General features: G+C 42.9%; 1 protein-coding gene across 3 annotated transcripts in view; it reads left to right on the forward strand.

Moving 5' to 3' along the window:
* The window catches only part of LOC117894127 (putative mediator of RNA polymerase II transcription subunit 26), a 46,062-nt gene that overhangs the window by 13,997 nt on the left and 16,080 nt on the right, over positions 1-15,985 (forward strand). The window contains exon 2 of one of the 3 annotated variants that reach the window (XM_034801016.1): positions 3,278-4,028. In XM_034801016.1, the coding sequence (XP_034656907.1) occupies positions 3,552-4,028 (477 nt within the window). In that variant the 5' untranslated portion in view covers positions 3,278-3,551. Of the gene's footprint in view, positions 1-3,124; positions 4,029-15,985 lie in introns of those variants that run through there. The other 2 variants (XM_034801017.1, XM_034801015.1) reach the window with 2 other exon arrangements.

The raw sequence follows: 15,985 nt of genomic DNA on the forward strand, positions 1-15,985 counted from the left end.
TAATTAAATTCGTCTTCCCTTCATCAACATTCTCAGCCACACAACTCATTTTTTTATGCGCAACTATATCATAAGGGTAAATATTTATAGTCGCCTGGTAACCTCGTCGTCGTCTCTGCTTGCCTGCCTGCTCCGCTCCTGATAACGCCGCCAACGGCGACAGCGACCATGATGACAGTGCAGCTGATTATAAAAGGCGACGTCGTCGTTTATATTCGGGTTTTCTATTTCACAAATGTGGACAGCAGTCCGTCATGGCAACCCAAGGAGTTTTGAAGGTTTTATCGAATTTCCTCCCTCCCATTTGATTAGTCTGATATCAAAGGCCATAAAAGCCGACCGTCGATCCAATGGGGTCAGCTTTGGGTGTACTCTCTATGCATATCGATCGCAGGTGATCGCACTATGTAAATACCGGTTTATCTCAATGGAAAAGCTTTGAAGAGGGTGGATAGGGTATTGGAGGACTGGGACTTTACAATTTATACATACCTACATACATATGTATATATGTATGTATGTACATATCAGATGTATCGGCATCTGGAGCGAGCTAATTACCGACAGCATGCTGTGTTATGTACATATGAATTATTAATTGCAGTATAGTGGGCACTCTGTCAGGGAAACCTTTTGTGACAAATAATGGAGAAACACCCATAAATCAAATTATTAGGGTTCCTCTGTACCAAGCCGCACTGTAACAATTCAGAATCGAACAAACACTCTTCCTCTCTTTCACCAATTGGGCATATTTATATTAGCCGCTATTTGCCAGAGACCCCGCCGCCACCAACGAATACCCAACGAAAGGGGGAATACAATAACGAAGCCAATTTTCAACAATCAGAAAAGCAAAATCAAATAATTTGTCACATGTTGCCTGGAAATCTAAGGGGGGTTTGTGGGGACGGGGGCGATTGCTTAACCCGCGCAAAAATACACGCACACAAAACCGCGCTCACCACACAAACTCTTCTCTCGCAAAATGTAATCAAGAGAGGCAATGGGAATACGAGTGAGTGAGAGAGGTAGAGTAAACAAAATCAGACACCCGCACAAACACACTTTGTATTGAGAAATTGCACGTGTTTCTATCTGTTTCACTTGTTCTTTTTGCTGTACTTTCTGTGGGCAGAGTCTGAATGAGATGGTCGCATATGGTCGTTGGGTTTAAAGAGGGGAGTGAGAGAGGAGCAACGGCACTCACCTCGAATTGATAAATCCATAATGTTCTCCCGTCCCTCGCCGACGCCGCGCCGCTGCCGCTGACTCTTGTTAATATACGCTCTAATCCCAACATGGCGCTCTCACTGAATATTCCTAACTGCCGTTGCGGGGGCGAGAGAGCCGGAACATAGCCATAGAATCGATGGAAGAAACAGTTGTAAATTGGAAATCAAAACAAGAGAGCCGGCAAGATCCACAGCGCTGCTCTCTCCAGCCATACTCTCTGCCTGGTGACGCTGCTGCAGCCGGCGAAAACGCATCACGTGGTCGGCTGACGTCGTTGGCTGGAACGCAGAGGGGGGTGGAGTGGGGGACGGGCGGTAGTCTGAGAGCGAACGAGAGAGAATCGGAGCGCATATGAATGTTTGCCAAGTGCCTGCTAGCCATCCCGCTCTTACCTATTGCTCCGTTATATAAGCTTATGTAATGGTGAGACGACCAGGCATGCGCACAGAGGAACAGTGGGCCACAAAAATAGAAATCTATATTAGATAGAAACCCCAATCCCCCCTCTGCACTAGACATTTGCTGACGTCGGCTTCTGATGACTAATGGATGGTTCTATTTTGAGTATCCATCGGGTCAAATTGCAAAAGGATTTTCAGTCTATGGCAAAATCTCAAGTACAGTGGGTGTCAAAAGGGAATTACTTTACTAAGATAAAGGCGCAGGCCCCAAAATCAACTTGATTGGCAAGCTGTCGTCCGCCCATTTAGATACCGCGTTAAGTAAGGGAATTAGTTTTGGGGATTACTTTACTGCGGAGCACCAAGAGTGGGGAGGTCTGGAATTGAAATGAACGCTGATACCACCTCCGCTGTGCAGACAAATGACAAATTTAGATAAGTCAAGTGATATTATTAGTTCTAATAAGAATATTGTTGTAAGGGAGGTCTAGGCGCCTTTTTTGGGACCTCAGCTAAGTGTGTATACCCTTTCTTTTGAAAAATGAATGATTTATGAAAGCTATAGTGTGGAGACGATTTTTATTGACACCATTCTTCTATATTTTTTTCAAAATATATGTGAGTACAAATAAGTTTTTGTTTTTATTCGGATCGCAAAGGTAGTTTCATATATACATACATGTACATATGTAAGTACATCATTTTTAAGTCAAGTCTTCTACGCGATCATGTCGAAGACACACATGTATGTAATGTATGTATATCGTCACAGGCTGTGTAATAAATGGAACAGTGGCGCCAAGTAGCATCTTGATAAAACTCTTTCACATTTAGACAAATATGGTCCCACTTTACACACAACTGCAAAGCTTTCTGCGCAGCAGTTAACAGCGCTGTTATGTGCTACATTCCGTGCCCATACCTGAAGCGCAAAAATGAGTCTTAGTATTACAATAGGTAATTTCAACTTGGTTCGCCGTTTTAGATGAGTCCCAATTCTTCAGGTAATAAACAAGCTAAGCAAGCCTTTGAATAAGGCTAAAGGCTAGACATATTGAAAGTATGGCTGCGCGAGCGGATAAGGGGTTCCCTTTGTCAATTGGCCATTTTGTCCCATTGTGAATTGGAGTTTGAGATAAAGTCTGTCCAATTGGAATTTTACAAATTCAAAAATTACAAATTTCTATTCTCTCTCACCTAACGATTTATGTTAATTTTGTTGGATGACCGTGTTGGTTTTAAACTGAAATTGGAAACATTCCAAGAAAAGGGAGTCGTAAAACCTAGCCAATCTTGTGGAGAATTGACTGATATATAGGACAAAATTATACTTTTAGCTCAGGGAATCATATCAAATAGAACAACAAAATCGAGAAATATTCTTTAAGATAATGGTATATTCACGGTTAACTTTTAAAATAAGAAGGTGTATTTTGGTATTTTGTTGAGGGTTGTGCGGTATATTTGTTCGATAATTCCCCGGTCACACTGTATGCCGGTCCATATATTTTTTTACGCGACTACTTGTATTCCCGCGCAGCTTTGTTGTTTTTTAACTTTTTCGGACGTGATCGGACGTGCACAACGAGTGGCGCTCGTGGTTTAAAGAATTTGATCAATTGTATTTGTTTGACTGTGAGTGCAATTGATTTGAAGAATTCGTAGAGTGTCAAAAAAGAATAAAGTGAAAGTGCAAGTGTGTGTTGTGTGTGCTGGAAGTGAAAAAATTCACTAATCCAAGCTTAACGCTAAATCAGCAAAGGCAATGAGAAAAACATCAACAATGCCACTCTGAACAGACCAAAAGACAGGAAGAGAAGGAAACTAGAAAACAAGTGCCGAAAAAGGGAAGAAAAGATTGCAAATTCCTTTGAGAAACAAGCACAGAAACGACAAGAGAAAACAGTTAAAGCCATGCAGCAGGCAGCGCAGCCGCAGCTGGCATCGCCGCCAGACTTTGATTTCCAGATGCCGTGCCGCTATTTCAAAAGTTCTTTTGCGCGTTCGCTTTCGCTGAATGGCGGTGGCAGCGCAGCCTTGGCATTGCCCAAGAACAAGAAACCGCAGACAAACGAGGTCATGCAGCCGCAAAGGCAATTGCAAAGGCAGAATAAGGAAGAGCCGATAGAAATAGAGATGGAGACAGAGGAAGAGCGAGAGGGAGAAGAGGAATCATCCTGTTGTTCTACGCCTCCTCCGGCTCTGCCAGCGCGACGTCACACGTCTGGCCACAACAACAACTTGATGCATTTTAGCAGCGCTGCCGCTAATCAGCTGCTGCTCTCTCCACTGCCAGCTCTAGTTCAGATGCAGACAACGCAGACGCAGAGGAATCTCAATCATGTCTGGCCAATGCAGCAGCCGCAGGCGTCGCAGTCAACGTCCCAGCAGGTTGGTAGCAGTTTTATGTGCTTTCATTCCATTGAATGTACTCCGCATTCCGTCCCCCCCTTCCACTTTTCATGTTGCCTTGGAGAGAGAAAAAAGTTTAGTTTCCTTTTTCGGAGCAACTGGATATTTATGTCACCTTGTTGTTGTTTGTCACGTAGCCTTGACAGCCGCCGCCTCTCTGGGGGGCACCCCTTAACCCCCTGGCTGTCCTGTACAGATCTCCTTTTGGTGTGACCATTCCATGACAACAGTTTTTTCATTTCAAATTTATTTAAGGTCACTTAATGATTTATGTGCGAAAAAGTGTGTTGGTTGCATGTGTGTGTGTACGTGTGGGCTTTCAAGAGATGCATAAATATGTATGTACTTATGTATGTATGTATGTATGTACAAATGTATGTTTGTGATGGAGAGGTGAAATATGTAACAGTTGTTAAGTGTTTCCAATGAGTATGGTGAACCTGAAAAGTTGAATTAAATTTAAAGTTGCCGCAGGGTTACCTGTGATACAATCTGATGACAACATATAAACAAATTAAGGGAATAAATAATGAAGAAGAGAGTGTGAAGACGTACAAATGTAAAATACACGTACACGTACAACACTTTTCAATCCATCTGTGGTTTAGAGTAATCTCTAGGTCAAATTAATGTTTTCTTCGAATGCTTTCCGTCGTTTCTTGTACAGCTGTTCGAACATTCGCCTCCTCCAACAGTTTATAAATTCCATCCACCTTTGACCTTCTGAAGTACCAATCAAAATATTTCGAATTGATGAAATTTGTTTATAGAAAACTTACAGCAAGGTCTAACAGGTCTCTAATATGAGGCCTAAACTGTAATTAGCCAAAGAATTGTTTCTCCATATACGAATACATTATAATACATACTACATATGTACATACATATGTACATAGTATATGTATGTGCGTTTAGGCCCAAAAGCATTCATTAGGGCGTATCAAAAAAGCGAATGCCTGCAAAGGTCAGGCCATAATTTAAATGATTGTTTAAAGAAGAGGGGGGAACTGGAAGTAGAGGGACATGCTGTGAAAAGGAAGGGGGTGGCGACAACCTCCCAATTCAATTTTGTAATGGCTTTTCTCCATGGCAACAAGAAAGACAATCAAACAATCAACAAGTTTATGGCCTTTTGTCTTGTGGCCAAATGCAAAAGCTCTTACTGGCCATTGGATACCCGCCCGAGTGGCGTCCCCCTCCTTCCCTCTCAAATTCCCCCCGTTTGCAAGCCTCATTACGAAATGTCGCCAAGATTTTGCGGCTTTAATAGACGCCGATAAATCGTAATGAGAAAAAGTAGCAGCAGCAGCAGCAAGCAACTGCAGTTTATTATTATTATTTTTATTTTCTTTATTTTTCTTTATGATTGTCACTTGATATTGTCGCTTGCTCGAGGCTTTGTTGCCTGTTGCTTGTGGTGGCCTCTTGGCCACGCTTGAATGGTCTCTGCCTCTGCTGCTGCTGCCTCCCGCTCTGCTCCTCTCTCTGTTGTGGCTTCGTTGTCGCATAATTTGAATTTTTCTAACGCAGCTGCCGCTTGTGGAAGCTTTCCCCGTAGCGGCTGTTGCAGTTTGTTGTGTGGCAGGCTACCCCTGGGGGTGTAGGAGTCTTGTTGCATGCACCATCCTCCCAGGGAGGAGAGTTCATTGCATTGGCTTTTTACTTTCAATTGTGGTATGGAAAACCAAAGGAAAACAACAACAAACCGCAGTCGAAGTTCGCGTAGCGTGTTGACAGCTGTTGCAACCGCTGCCTCTAGTTGTAGCACGATGCAGGCGTGAATAGAAGTCAAATTGAGATGACCTTACGTTCACGAAAGGAGGGGGAGGGGATTATCCAATATCTCTCTGGTTGCCATAAAGTAGTAGTAGGAATTGCCAATTCGCTGGGAGTCGATTGAACTCCAAAGAGGAGCTCCTCATCTCTGGCTTTTGTTTGTGTTGTATCTTAGCCTTGGGTCTTGGCTCTTTCTTTGCCTTTGCCTCCCTACCTCCCTCCCGCCCTCGCCCCTATTATATCATCATCTTTTGCTGTCATTTGGTGACTCCATTTACCCTAAAGATTGTCATATCAGCCAAAATGGTACACAGAAATGTCTTCATTTAAAGAAATTATAAGACCATGACCGAACCACTTTGGGGGCTACTTGTATTAGCCATCATTTAACTGTCTCTCTGTCTAATGGACGGCATTTATTACTAACTGAAGGGTAATTTCACAGCATAATAAGGTGGAACGATACCAAAGTAAATGATAGAATACGATTTTAGTTCTGTTTGCTTTTCTGCTTAAAGGGAAACCTCTCCTGGAATGCACTTTTAGTTCACAAACATACATTTCACACTTTATGCAAATTTTCACTCACACTCAGAAACATTTATTGCTGGAGGGAATTTTCCGCAGATGAAAAACACTTTGTTAGAAATCCCCTGGCTATGGCATCATCATCTTCATCACAGCCATCATTTCTGCAATTTATATACATACATATGTACATATGTATGTATGTACATATCTGTGAATGTATGTTTGGGTGGATGGATGGATGGACTCTATAGGGAGAGCACTCTCCCGTCCATTCATTCCATCTGCTCTTCAATCGTCAATGCGATGAAGAGTCCAGAGGGCGGAAGGCGGAAGGGGCCACTGAGAAGTGCAGACGCCACTTTGGCCCCAGGTTGCATTACGCAGAAATCCAACGGAAAATCAAAAATAAAACGAACGAAATATTACAGAAATTAAAAAAAAATGGATTATGAAAAGGGGAGACATGAAATACTCTGACAGAAGATTACTGGCCGTTAAAATTAATCATAGATGGAAAGAGCAGACACTTTTGTTCCATTTATTCTCCGAGATAACCGGACAGCCGAAAGACAACTCCTAAGTTGTCCTAATCCCGAATCCCGGGAAAGAGTGTGTGGAAAAGTAATGTTTCTGTTGATTTTTGTGCACTGGTGGCTGGCACACACCGAACGCATGGGGAGGGAGTTGATTGCCCATGCACAATCCTGTCGCCCGCAAGACAGCTCCCACTTATGCGCATATAAATCCCCAAAAGAGAGAGAGAGAGAAATAAGTGTGAAATTTATTTATAGCCAACTCGTGCAAAAAAGAAGATATAAGATAGATAAATGCGCCAAGAAATGGGTTAACTTTGTGGCTTGTAAATGTTTTATTCATACTTTATTCATGTATGTGTGTATACATAAATACATATGTACATACGTATGTATGTAGGTATGTACATATCCCCCTCCAAGTCCTCCTCCCTCTTCCTCCAAGATGCAATGAATGAAAAGTGCATTCGCATTAAATCGAAAAAAAAAAAAAAAAAAAAAGAATCATAATAATAAATTAATTTTCGGTATTTTTTTATACCCGGTACTCGAAGTGTGAATAGGGTATATTCGATTTGTCGTCGAAGCTACATATGTGAGTAATTTTCTAACGATTGAATAACCGTAAGACCGTAATTTCTAAGATATTTTAAGCGGAGCTTCGTGTCGTGTCTGTGGTCTGTGGCATCATTTTTTGTTTTTGGCCACATTCCATTGTGACTCGTGGCTCTGGCTCTCTACTTGGCCGATACTCGAACCAGCGGCGACTAACAACGTGAATGATGGACTGAAACGACTGATTGACTGACTGACAGAGTGGCTGATTGACTGATTGACTGACTCGCTCGTTGCAGAGCATTTTGCATTTTGGCCTGATCGTGAAATCTTCTTTCATCGAGCGGCTGGCATCTGGCGTCTTGCCTCTCATTAGCCAGCATTTTCCCAAGCCGGAAACTATTTGGCCATAATATTTGGTCATCTTACCATCTCTTACTCTCTCTCTCTTCCCCTCTTTTCCTCTTACTTCTCTCTCTCTCTCTTTCTGATTGACACATTGATATAATTTGCGTCCACTGGATGGAGGACTGTGGGGCTCCAGCCCCAGATTGGTTTTCCCCTTGTTTTGGTCAGCTTTTATTTGCGTTTAGGCCTCTTGTCCAAGTCAGGGAGAGTAGGAGGCTGAGCAAAGTGGTTTGGTCATACAATTAGCTTTTGGCCATCGAAAGATTTGCCATCTCTGCCATCACTGGCCATCAAAGGGGGGCACTTTGACGAAATGATGGAGTTGGCCAGTGCCTCACCAGCAAAGAGGAGCCATAAAACTGTTTTGGAAAATTGTGGAAGCTCTGGCGGAGGAGAGGAGGGAGGCAAGCAGCACTTTAATAGATTTTGTATTTAATTCGTTTTCATTTATAACTCAATTTATCAAAAGATGATCATAAATTCCGTGTTTATAATTTACAATTTTTCCAACGATTTTCTATTATATTCCTTATTTTTCGCACTTCTCACTAGTAAAGCTATAACATTATTTTGTTTAAATTTTCGGAAAAGAAATGAATCTATTTGTAGTTGTTTATTTGAAGAAAAAAATGGGAAAATTGGGAGGAAAATTATTTTGCATGTCCATAGCTACAGTGACGGCTCGCATAGTACACACTTGTGGCTACACTGGTGGCAAAGAAGGATGTACCACCACGGAAAACTGGGTAAAAGGAAGATTAAGCTTCGAGCTCTGCTCTGCATCGAAGATGGGATAGAAAACTAATAAGTGCCACACTGCTGGTGAAGAAAAGGTGCACATTGTTCGTGAAATAGCACACTGCTTGAATGAATATTATGCACACCTGTAGAATCATTACGGAATTCTTTAGTTACACTCGTGTCGCAAATAAAAGGACTACAGTGCTCAAGCGTGAAGCTGCTAGACCATGAAAATAATTTTCTATATAAAAAAAGCAAGTGGTGGGAAGAGAGAGGGAGTGGAAGACAAGTTCTCTGCTGCTCCCCCTCATTCTGCACTCTTTCCGTGTGCATTTCGGATGATGTTGGGAATGGGTTGGTTCGGGAAGGGAGGGGGTGCGTTCATGAAGTGTAAAACAATAACAACGAAAACGAGAAGCAGAAACAGAAACAGCAACAGCAACAAAACGCTCAGCAGAGCAGCAAATTTCGAAAAAGGCGGAATTGCGCCGATAACAGAATAGCAGCCACAACAAAAACAGCAACAATAATAGGAAAAACAACAACAATAAAGTAAACCGAAATTAAAGTAAAACATCGACGAACAAAATTTGTAGAAGAGGAGGGAGAAGAGACAAAGATAAAGAGAAAAGAGCCCCCGAAAAGCCGCAGTGAACGCGTTTCGCTGCGTTTGGTCCGCGGCGTTCCCCTCCAGCGACCACCCCCATAGGCAGCGACTGCGAAGTGCTAAGCGTTGCGCATGCGTACCTGTTGCCCATACCTCTGTCTCTGTCTCTCCTTCACTCTCTTGTACCTTTCCGCTGCTTGTCAACTATTTTTTTGTACAGCGAAATGAAAAGGGAGTTTACGAAGCTTCAAGCTGGCGGAAATAATAAATTCTAAACTCGACAACAGCAACAACAACAAATACAAGCAAAGGTGGAAAATAGAGCTTTGAGGGTCGAAGTAGGAGATACCCTGCCTCTTCTGAAGCTTTCCATTGCAAGGTGGGGCTGATGTGTAAAGATGAAATGACAAAAAAAGAGACCCTTTACAAAAACAACGCAAACAACAAAACAACAACGCTTCTTTCCTCCTCTGTTTCAGTTTTCTTCTTTTGGGTATCATTCTCCTACTCACATTACACATGTTAAAATGCTGGAAGACTTAATAAAACAAAAAAGAATTCCCTCTTTGAGGTGTACTCTCTCACTTCTGCTCTCTCCCCCGTCTCCTGCGCTCTCACCCTCTTTCTTTCCTTGTGCATTTTCCACATTTCTTTTTGGAGTAAGTTTATGTTTTTTTTTTGCTCACATAACTCTTTTCGTTATAAAAATGATTTATATTTTATCTAGATTTGATTTTTGTTGCTGTTGATTTTTTTCGTTTTCTGGTTTCGGGGGCTCGGGCTTAACTCGTACGGGGATCTGAAGCGTAACAACTACATAAATAAACAACGTTTAGGCCAAAAAGCTTTTGAAAATTGTGGCTAGGTAAGAGGGAGATAGATACCACAGTCGGCTAGAGAGAGAGAGGGAGCGAAGGTGGGGAGAAGCTCAAGTTGTGTGTTGGATGAAAAAGATTGCAGCGTGTGAAAACCATTCTAAAGAACTTCTAAAAAGGCAGGTTAAGAACGACTTGAAGCGGAAATGACTAATTTTCATTCCCTCTTAAAGTTTTTCGCCCTCGCTTTGGCTTCAAGGGAAACTTTTTAGCAATTTTCTCATTTCTCGCATTTGCAAATACTCGAAAACAAATTTGAAGGCTTAAAAATCGTTCAGTTTTCAGTTTGTGGCAAGAAGAGAAACAGAAAACGCAAAACAGGCAACAATAAGGGTCAACAGAAGAGCTTATAAAGGTCAAGGGACAATGGGTGGATACCAGAATTGGTGCATGAGGGAGTGGCATTGAGGGGAGGATGAGCAATGACACAGGAGAAGGAAGATCGCCCTCCCCCTCGACAGTCGTGGCTGCAAAAACACACAGCAGCCAGAGATGGAGAGGGACGGAGAGGGGGTGAGAAGAACAATAGAAAGAGAAGACAGAGAGAAACATTGAAATAATGATAGCCCCGGGATATCTAGAGGGGCTGCTGGATGGATGCTGTGGCTCAAATCAAAATACGGCCAAACAATGCGAAAGGCTAAACAATGAGGCAGCAGCAACAGCAACAGAATAGACGACGGGGAGGTTGTGTGCCCCACAATGCATGCGGCATGCCCCCAGCCCACACCAGACCATTAATGAAAATGGCCAACAGAGCAGCCAGGAAAATGCACAGGAAAAACAGACAGAGAGAGAGAGAGAAGGAGAGAAGAGATGGAGAGACCTGCCCGCATTGTTTTCATTTGCTTCGTTTTCGCATGCTTAATTATGGCCATTGACATGCAACGTGTTGCACTAGTCGTCACCAGAGCCTGCAACAGAGAGACACAGACACCACTACATAAATACACCGATGCACACAGCGGGGCGCTGTATCTATGAGATGCACAAACTAATAAGCAAAACTTGGCAGCGGATGCTGACGCTGGAAGTACGAGTGTGCCGCCGCTCTAGGCCCTATTCTCGTATCAAATTAATCATTCCGTATCACATTTCGCCAGCCCTAGTAGCAGCAGCAGCAACAGCAGCAAAGGGGGAGGGGATTGGGTAGAGCGTGGGGCACGTAACGTAGTAGTTATCTCGTACATTTATAGCTCGTATTTCCCCACTTTGCTGCATGGAATTTATGGTATGCTTCTGCGACGAGTATCTTTTCGGCTGCGACATAAATTACACACAATTTGCATTTGTAGCTGTGCGGAAGAGAGCGAAGAAGGGAGCGAGGGGGAAGGAGAGAGCTCTTTAAATTTAGTTTTTTGCAACTCTGTCCCTTTCCGTGGCACACATAAATCAGCTGCCACATGCCCCCTGCACAATATTTTAATTGCCGCTTCTGCTGCTTCTACTCTAAATGTATCTGTATCTGCGAACGAGTATCTGCTGCTGCTGTGGCTGAAAAGCATCTCATGAATTGAGTTGCAGAACAACAAGTGTATCCGCGCATCCGTGTATCTAGTGCTCTTCTAGTGCAGACTTTCACTGGGATTCTTGCGTGGAAAAGTTTTAGTTCTACCACACTCGCGGAGGAGAGAGCGAGAGGTATTTCTAGAATGTGGGAATGAAAGCTTTGTGTATAGAGAACAGATGATACAGATAAACGCCTATTGGATGCCAATGAAGAGGAATGAGGAGGAACCCTCTTGAAGATGCTATCCATCAATCTATCCTTTTATTCAATCCCCTGATTGGCACAATCCGCCAGTCCACAGTCTGCAATCAGCTGCACTTCCTGTCGGTTCCTGTAATACTCCAAAAAGAACCAATTCATTAATATTCTCGTGTGGTTCTGCTGTTGGCCAAAATTAAAGCGCTAATGAGCCATCGCATGCCACAGAGGCTGCCACAGACGCACTCGCTCCACACATTAAATGTAAATTGAAAAATATTATAATTAACAAACAAATTCCTGACCTCTACCCGACTCTACCCGCCTCTCCTCTCTGGATTCCCATTGAATGTCTGCGTGGAGAGGCAATTAAACGGAGAGGCAATTAGCCAATTAGCCAATGGGTCATCAGGCGACAGCCCCAAAGAGACCCAAAAGCTGGCCAAGAGCGAGCCAGCAAACAGCAGCAGCAGCAGCAGCGGCAGCAACAACTTCCGTTAGAATCAAAAACATATTTCAGTTTTCCCCCCTACCTACCCCTTGCTTTTGCTACAGTGAGCGGCGTGCAAATTGCTGTCCCAATTTTTCAAGCATAAAAAAGAGTCGTGGAGCAACAGAGACAGGCTATAAAGTTGGACACGGCTAGAGAGGGATAGATAGATATAGTTAGAAAGAGGTAGGAGGAGGACGGAGTGTCCAATGGAATCGCTTAAACAAAAACACTTCCAAGATGTTAACAATGCATATTTTGCAATCGGTAAAGCAACAAACACAAGCGAAAATCCAAGCGAAAATCCAAGCGAAACGACACATAAAAAAGAATTATTATGTAATACGTTTTTGTTGTTGATTTTCTTCCTTTTTTATGCATAATATTTCTTGGTTTTATTATCATTATGTTATTTTGGTTGGACAGTCATCAGGCGGCCTCTACGGACAGATTAAGGGAGTGCTGCGGTTCGGACCGCGTCGGGTCTTGAAAGTCTTACATTAAAGGTGTGTGTTTCGGAGTAGGAATGCGCAGTAGATGGATATATGTATGTACGTATACTCGAAGATAGAAATCCTATTAGAGAGGGTTTTCGGTTCTTACGATTTGGATCTGGTGGTTGATTGCTTTTTTTGTCAGCAAAAACGTTAATTGGATTTATTTTGGAGTTTTGAGGTTAAGCGGAGATACCTTTAAGATATTCATACATAAACATCTTTGGGTGTTTTCTTATTGTTTTACCATTTGTTTTTAACATATACAATTTTTTGAAATGTTGACACAAACACACCAATGTACGTCTGTATGAACACAATATCGTATTTTTATCTCACGTCTAAGCAAATCATATTTTAATGTCCTCACTTGTATAAAAACCCCATTCGAAATGCATTCATCTTCCTCCTACAATACTCGTACATACATATATCATAGGATCCATCTGTTCCACTCCGTTGAGATTTTCGTCTGGTTTAAATCGCTTTTCTCACCTTTTTCGGTCTCCGAATGAACTTTGATTTGATGTGCGATTTAGTGCATTGAACCCCGCTGAAACTCTGCCAAAAAAGAGTGAATTCTGACCAAAATAGAGACAATATAAAAGCCAATATGTAGGTACAATACGTAATACGTAATCCGCTCCCAGCGGATCGCGTGTTTTATATAAATCATGGGTAAAAATTGTCTTTCTTTCGCTGTTCGTCTGCGTCTCTATCTCCGATCTACGTGAACTGAAGCTTTAAGTCGAAAAATGTTTGAAAATTATGCAGAAAAAGATCATAAAATAAAAATAAATCGCAAACATTTGGTGAAGAGTGTGCAAATGTGTCACCCCTCCCCCTTATACCACTCCCTTCCTTGTGTGAATGGCCTTGAAGCTAACGTAATGGAATGGACTAGAAATCCTTGACATTCAGGAGCTCCACTGCAAAAGACAGAGGGAGAGAGGTGTAAAACGAGAGAGAAGTTTGTTCTTCAATTAAATTGCCTTTTCAGGAGCGTTGGAGAGGCGGGAATGAGGAGTGGGGGAAATTCCTGTGGCAGCCACGAAATTGATGTTGCCCCATCGCATCGCCCTCTCGCACTGAATTATGAGGCAGCCACAAGCGGCGCACAAATAAAATGGTTCCCAAACCGAAACGAAGTCCAAAAAGAACAGAAAAAATGAAGATGGAAGCAAATGATACCCTACCTTCTGCACAGGTTCGATTGTGCCTATTCGATTTTGATTGAATTTTAGAAAAAACAGAATGAACACTTCGGGGACAGGCCTTAAGCACCAATAAAATCATAAGGAATTGCATATTCTGTTCCAAATACCCTCTTCTCTGCATTGCCAAATACTTGATCCACACCATGATACCCGTCCTCCCCCCTCCGTAAGGGTATTCCAAACAACAAACGAACTGAATCGAAGACAACAAAAGTCGTGTCTGAAATCTTGGCTCGAAGCTCGCGAAGTCGATGGAGGAGTTTGGGCACCCTCATCTGGTATGCAGAGGGCGTCCCCATACCTCTGCCCCCCTAGCACTCCCCCTGGAGCCCCGTGCCCTGACAGAGCAGAGCAGAACAGAGCAGCGGTAAAATAACTGCTGCAGCACGAGTGTCGGGAACGTCGAATTGACGAACATCGAACCTATTTGTAGTTATCAGAAAATTAAAATAACGTGCCACCAGGCGGCAGTGGCTGAGGAGAAGGCTGTCATAGAGGGGTGTGGAGGCAGACATGGGGAACGCTCGTGCAAATGCCTATAACTGTGAATAATTCTCTGCCGTTTGCCGCTAGGTGCTGAGTGAATTATTCAATTGATGAGCAGAAAAGCAAACGCCACCAAGTACTCCATTCTACTAACAAAGTAAAGCAGAATTCGAAGGGGGAGAAGTTCAGGGAATAGGCAGAGGATGACAGAGTTATCGTTATAGATCATTTGAAATGTTAAAATTAGTGCTAAATGTTTCCAGAGGGACGACGCAGAGACCATAAGATTGTTGTTACGGGGAGTTCAAACAGAGATCTAAAAGAATAAATGGTACAGCTAATGATACTGTTAACAGAGCTTTCTAGGGAAGAATAAATCATAGAAAATAGCCTCTTCCTTCACTAAGATAATAACTTAATTACGTCCCATTTAAAAGTCTCCTCAAAATCTGCATCTACCACGACAAACAGATTTAAATCTCGGTCTAACTATTGCATTTAGAAAGTGAAAAAAATCTTCTTCGACCATAAAATGTGCGTATTGCATGCGCATGCAGAGCCCCAAAGTGTTTTGGCCATAAAAAAATAAGTACTAACGTGGCTCAAAACATGTGACGCTGACGTAATGGAGCACATAGTCGAGAAACTGAAACTGCAATAAGGAAGGGAATGTAATTACCCTGCCACTGCCACTGAATGCCCTTCCTTCTTCTGCCCGACAGGTAGAGCAACAGAACGTGGGCTTTGTTCTGTTCTGTGAGTTCTGGCCAGACCCAAAGCAATCTCATTCCCGTTCCCCCTATCGATACATCCATCCGACCAACCGTCCGTTCGTACGTTCGTTCACAATTTTCCTGTTCCGCTCTTTGCTCACTTTTCCGCCTTTCGTCTTTCTGTCGCTTTGCATTTCCGTTCTCTGCCATGGGAGGGATCCCCAGCTCCCAACTGCCTCGCTGTGTTTCTGGTCAGCGAAGGCCAATGGCTTATTGGAATAACATTAAAGAGGGAACGGAAAAGGTCTTTAAACTACAGGTTACACCAGTCTACACCAGGCTACAGGAGGTCAGAGGCTGGAGGAGAACGTAGCCAATACCGAAAAACTTTTGATCAAAAGGCAGGTCAATGAGCGTTGAATCGTTTTCACGCCTCAATCAAGTGATGAAAATTGAATTCTCCTTCGTGTGCTCATTCCCAATTCTCGTGGCCAAAAAGAGATTGAAACAACATCTCGAATCGCGCAATTCTCTGGCCAAAAGCCACTTGAAAGCCACAACTTGGCCAAAAGGTACAGAGTCTGAAGTAGTCTTTCAGTCAGCCAGTCAGTTAGTCACTCACCCAGTCTGGCATCCAGTGCTTTGGGCTGTTTTGGTGCTTGGTGGTCCGTTCATTAGAACGGACTTTGTGGCGTTCAGTGCTTCTAATCGAATCGAAGGCATGGTCCAATCCATTTGCGTGATTTCTTTCTTTCTCTCTCTCGCGAAATTGGAAGAATAAAGTAAAAGAAACAAACTCTCA

This window comes from Drosophila subobscura, chromosome J (assembly GCF_008121235.1).
Source record: "Drosophila subobscura isolate 14011-0131.10 chromosome J, UCBerk_Dsub_1.0, whole genome shotgun sequence".
Classification (NCBI taxonomy): Eukaryota; Metazoa; Arthropoda; class Insecta; order Diptera; family Drosophilidae; genus Drosophila; species Drosophila subobscura.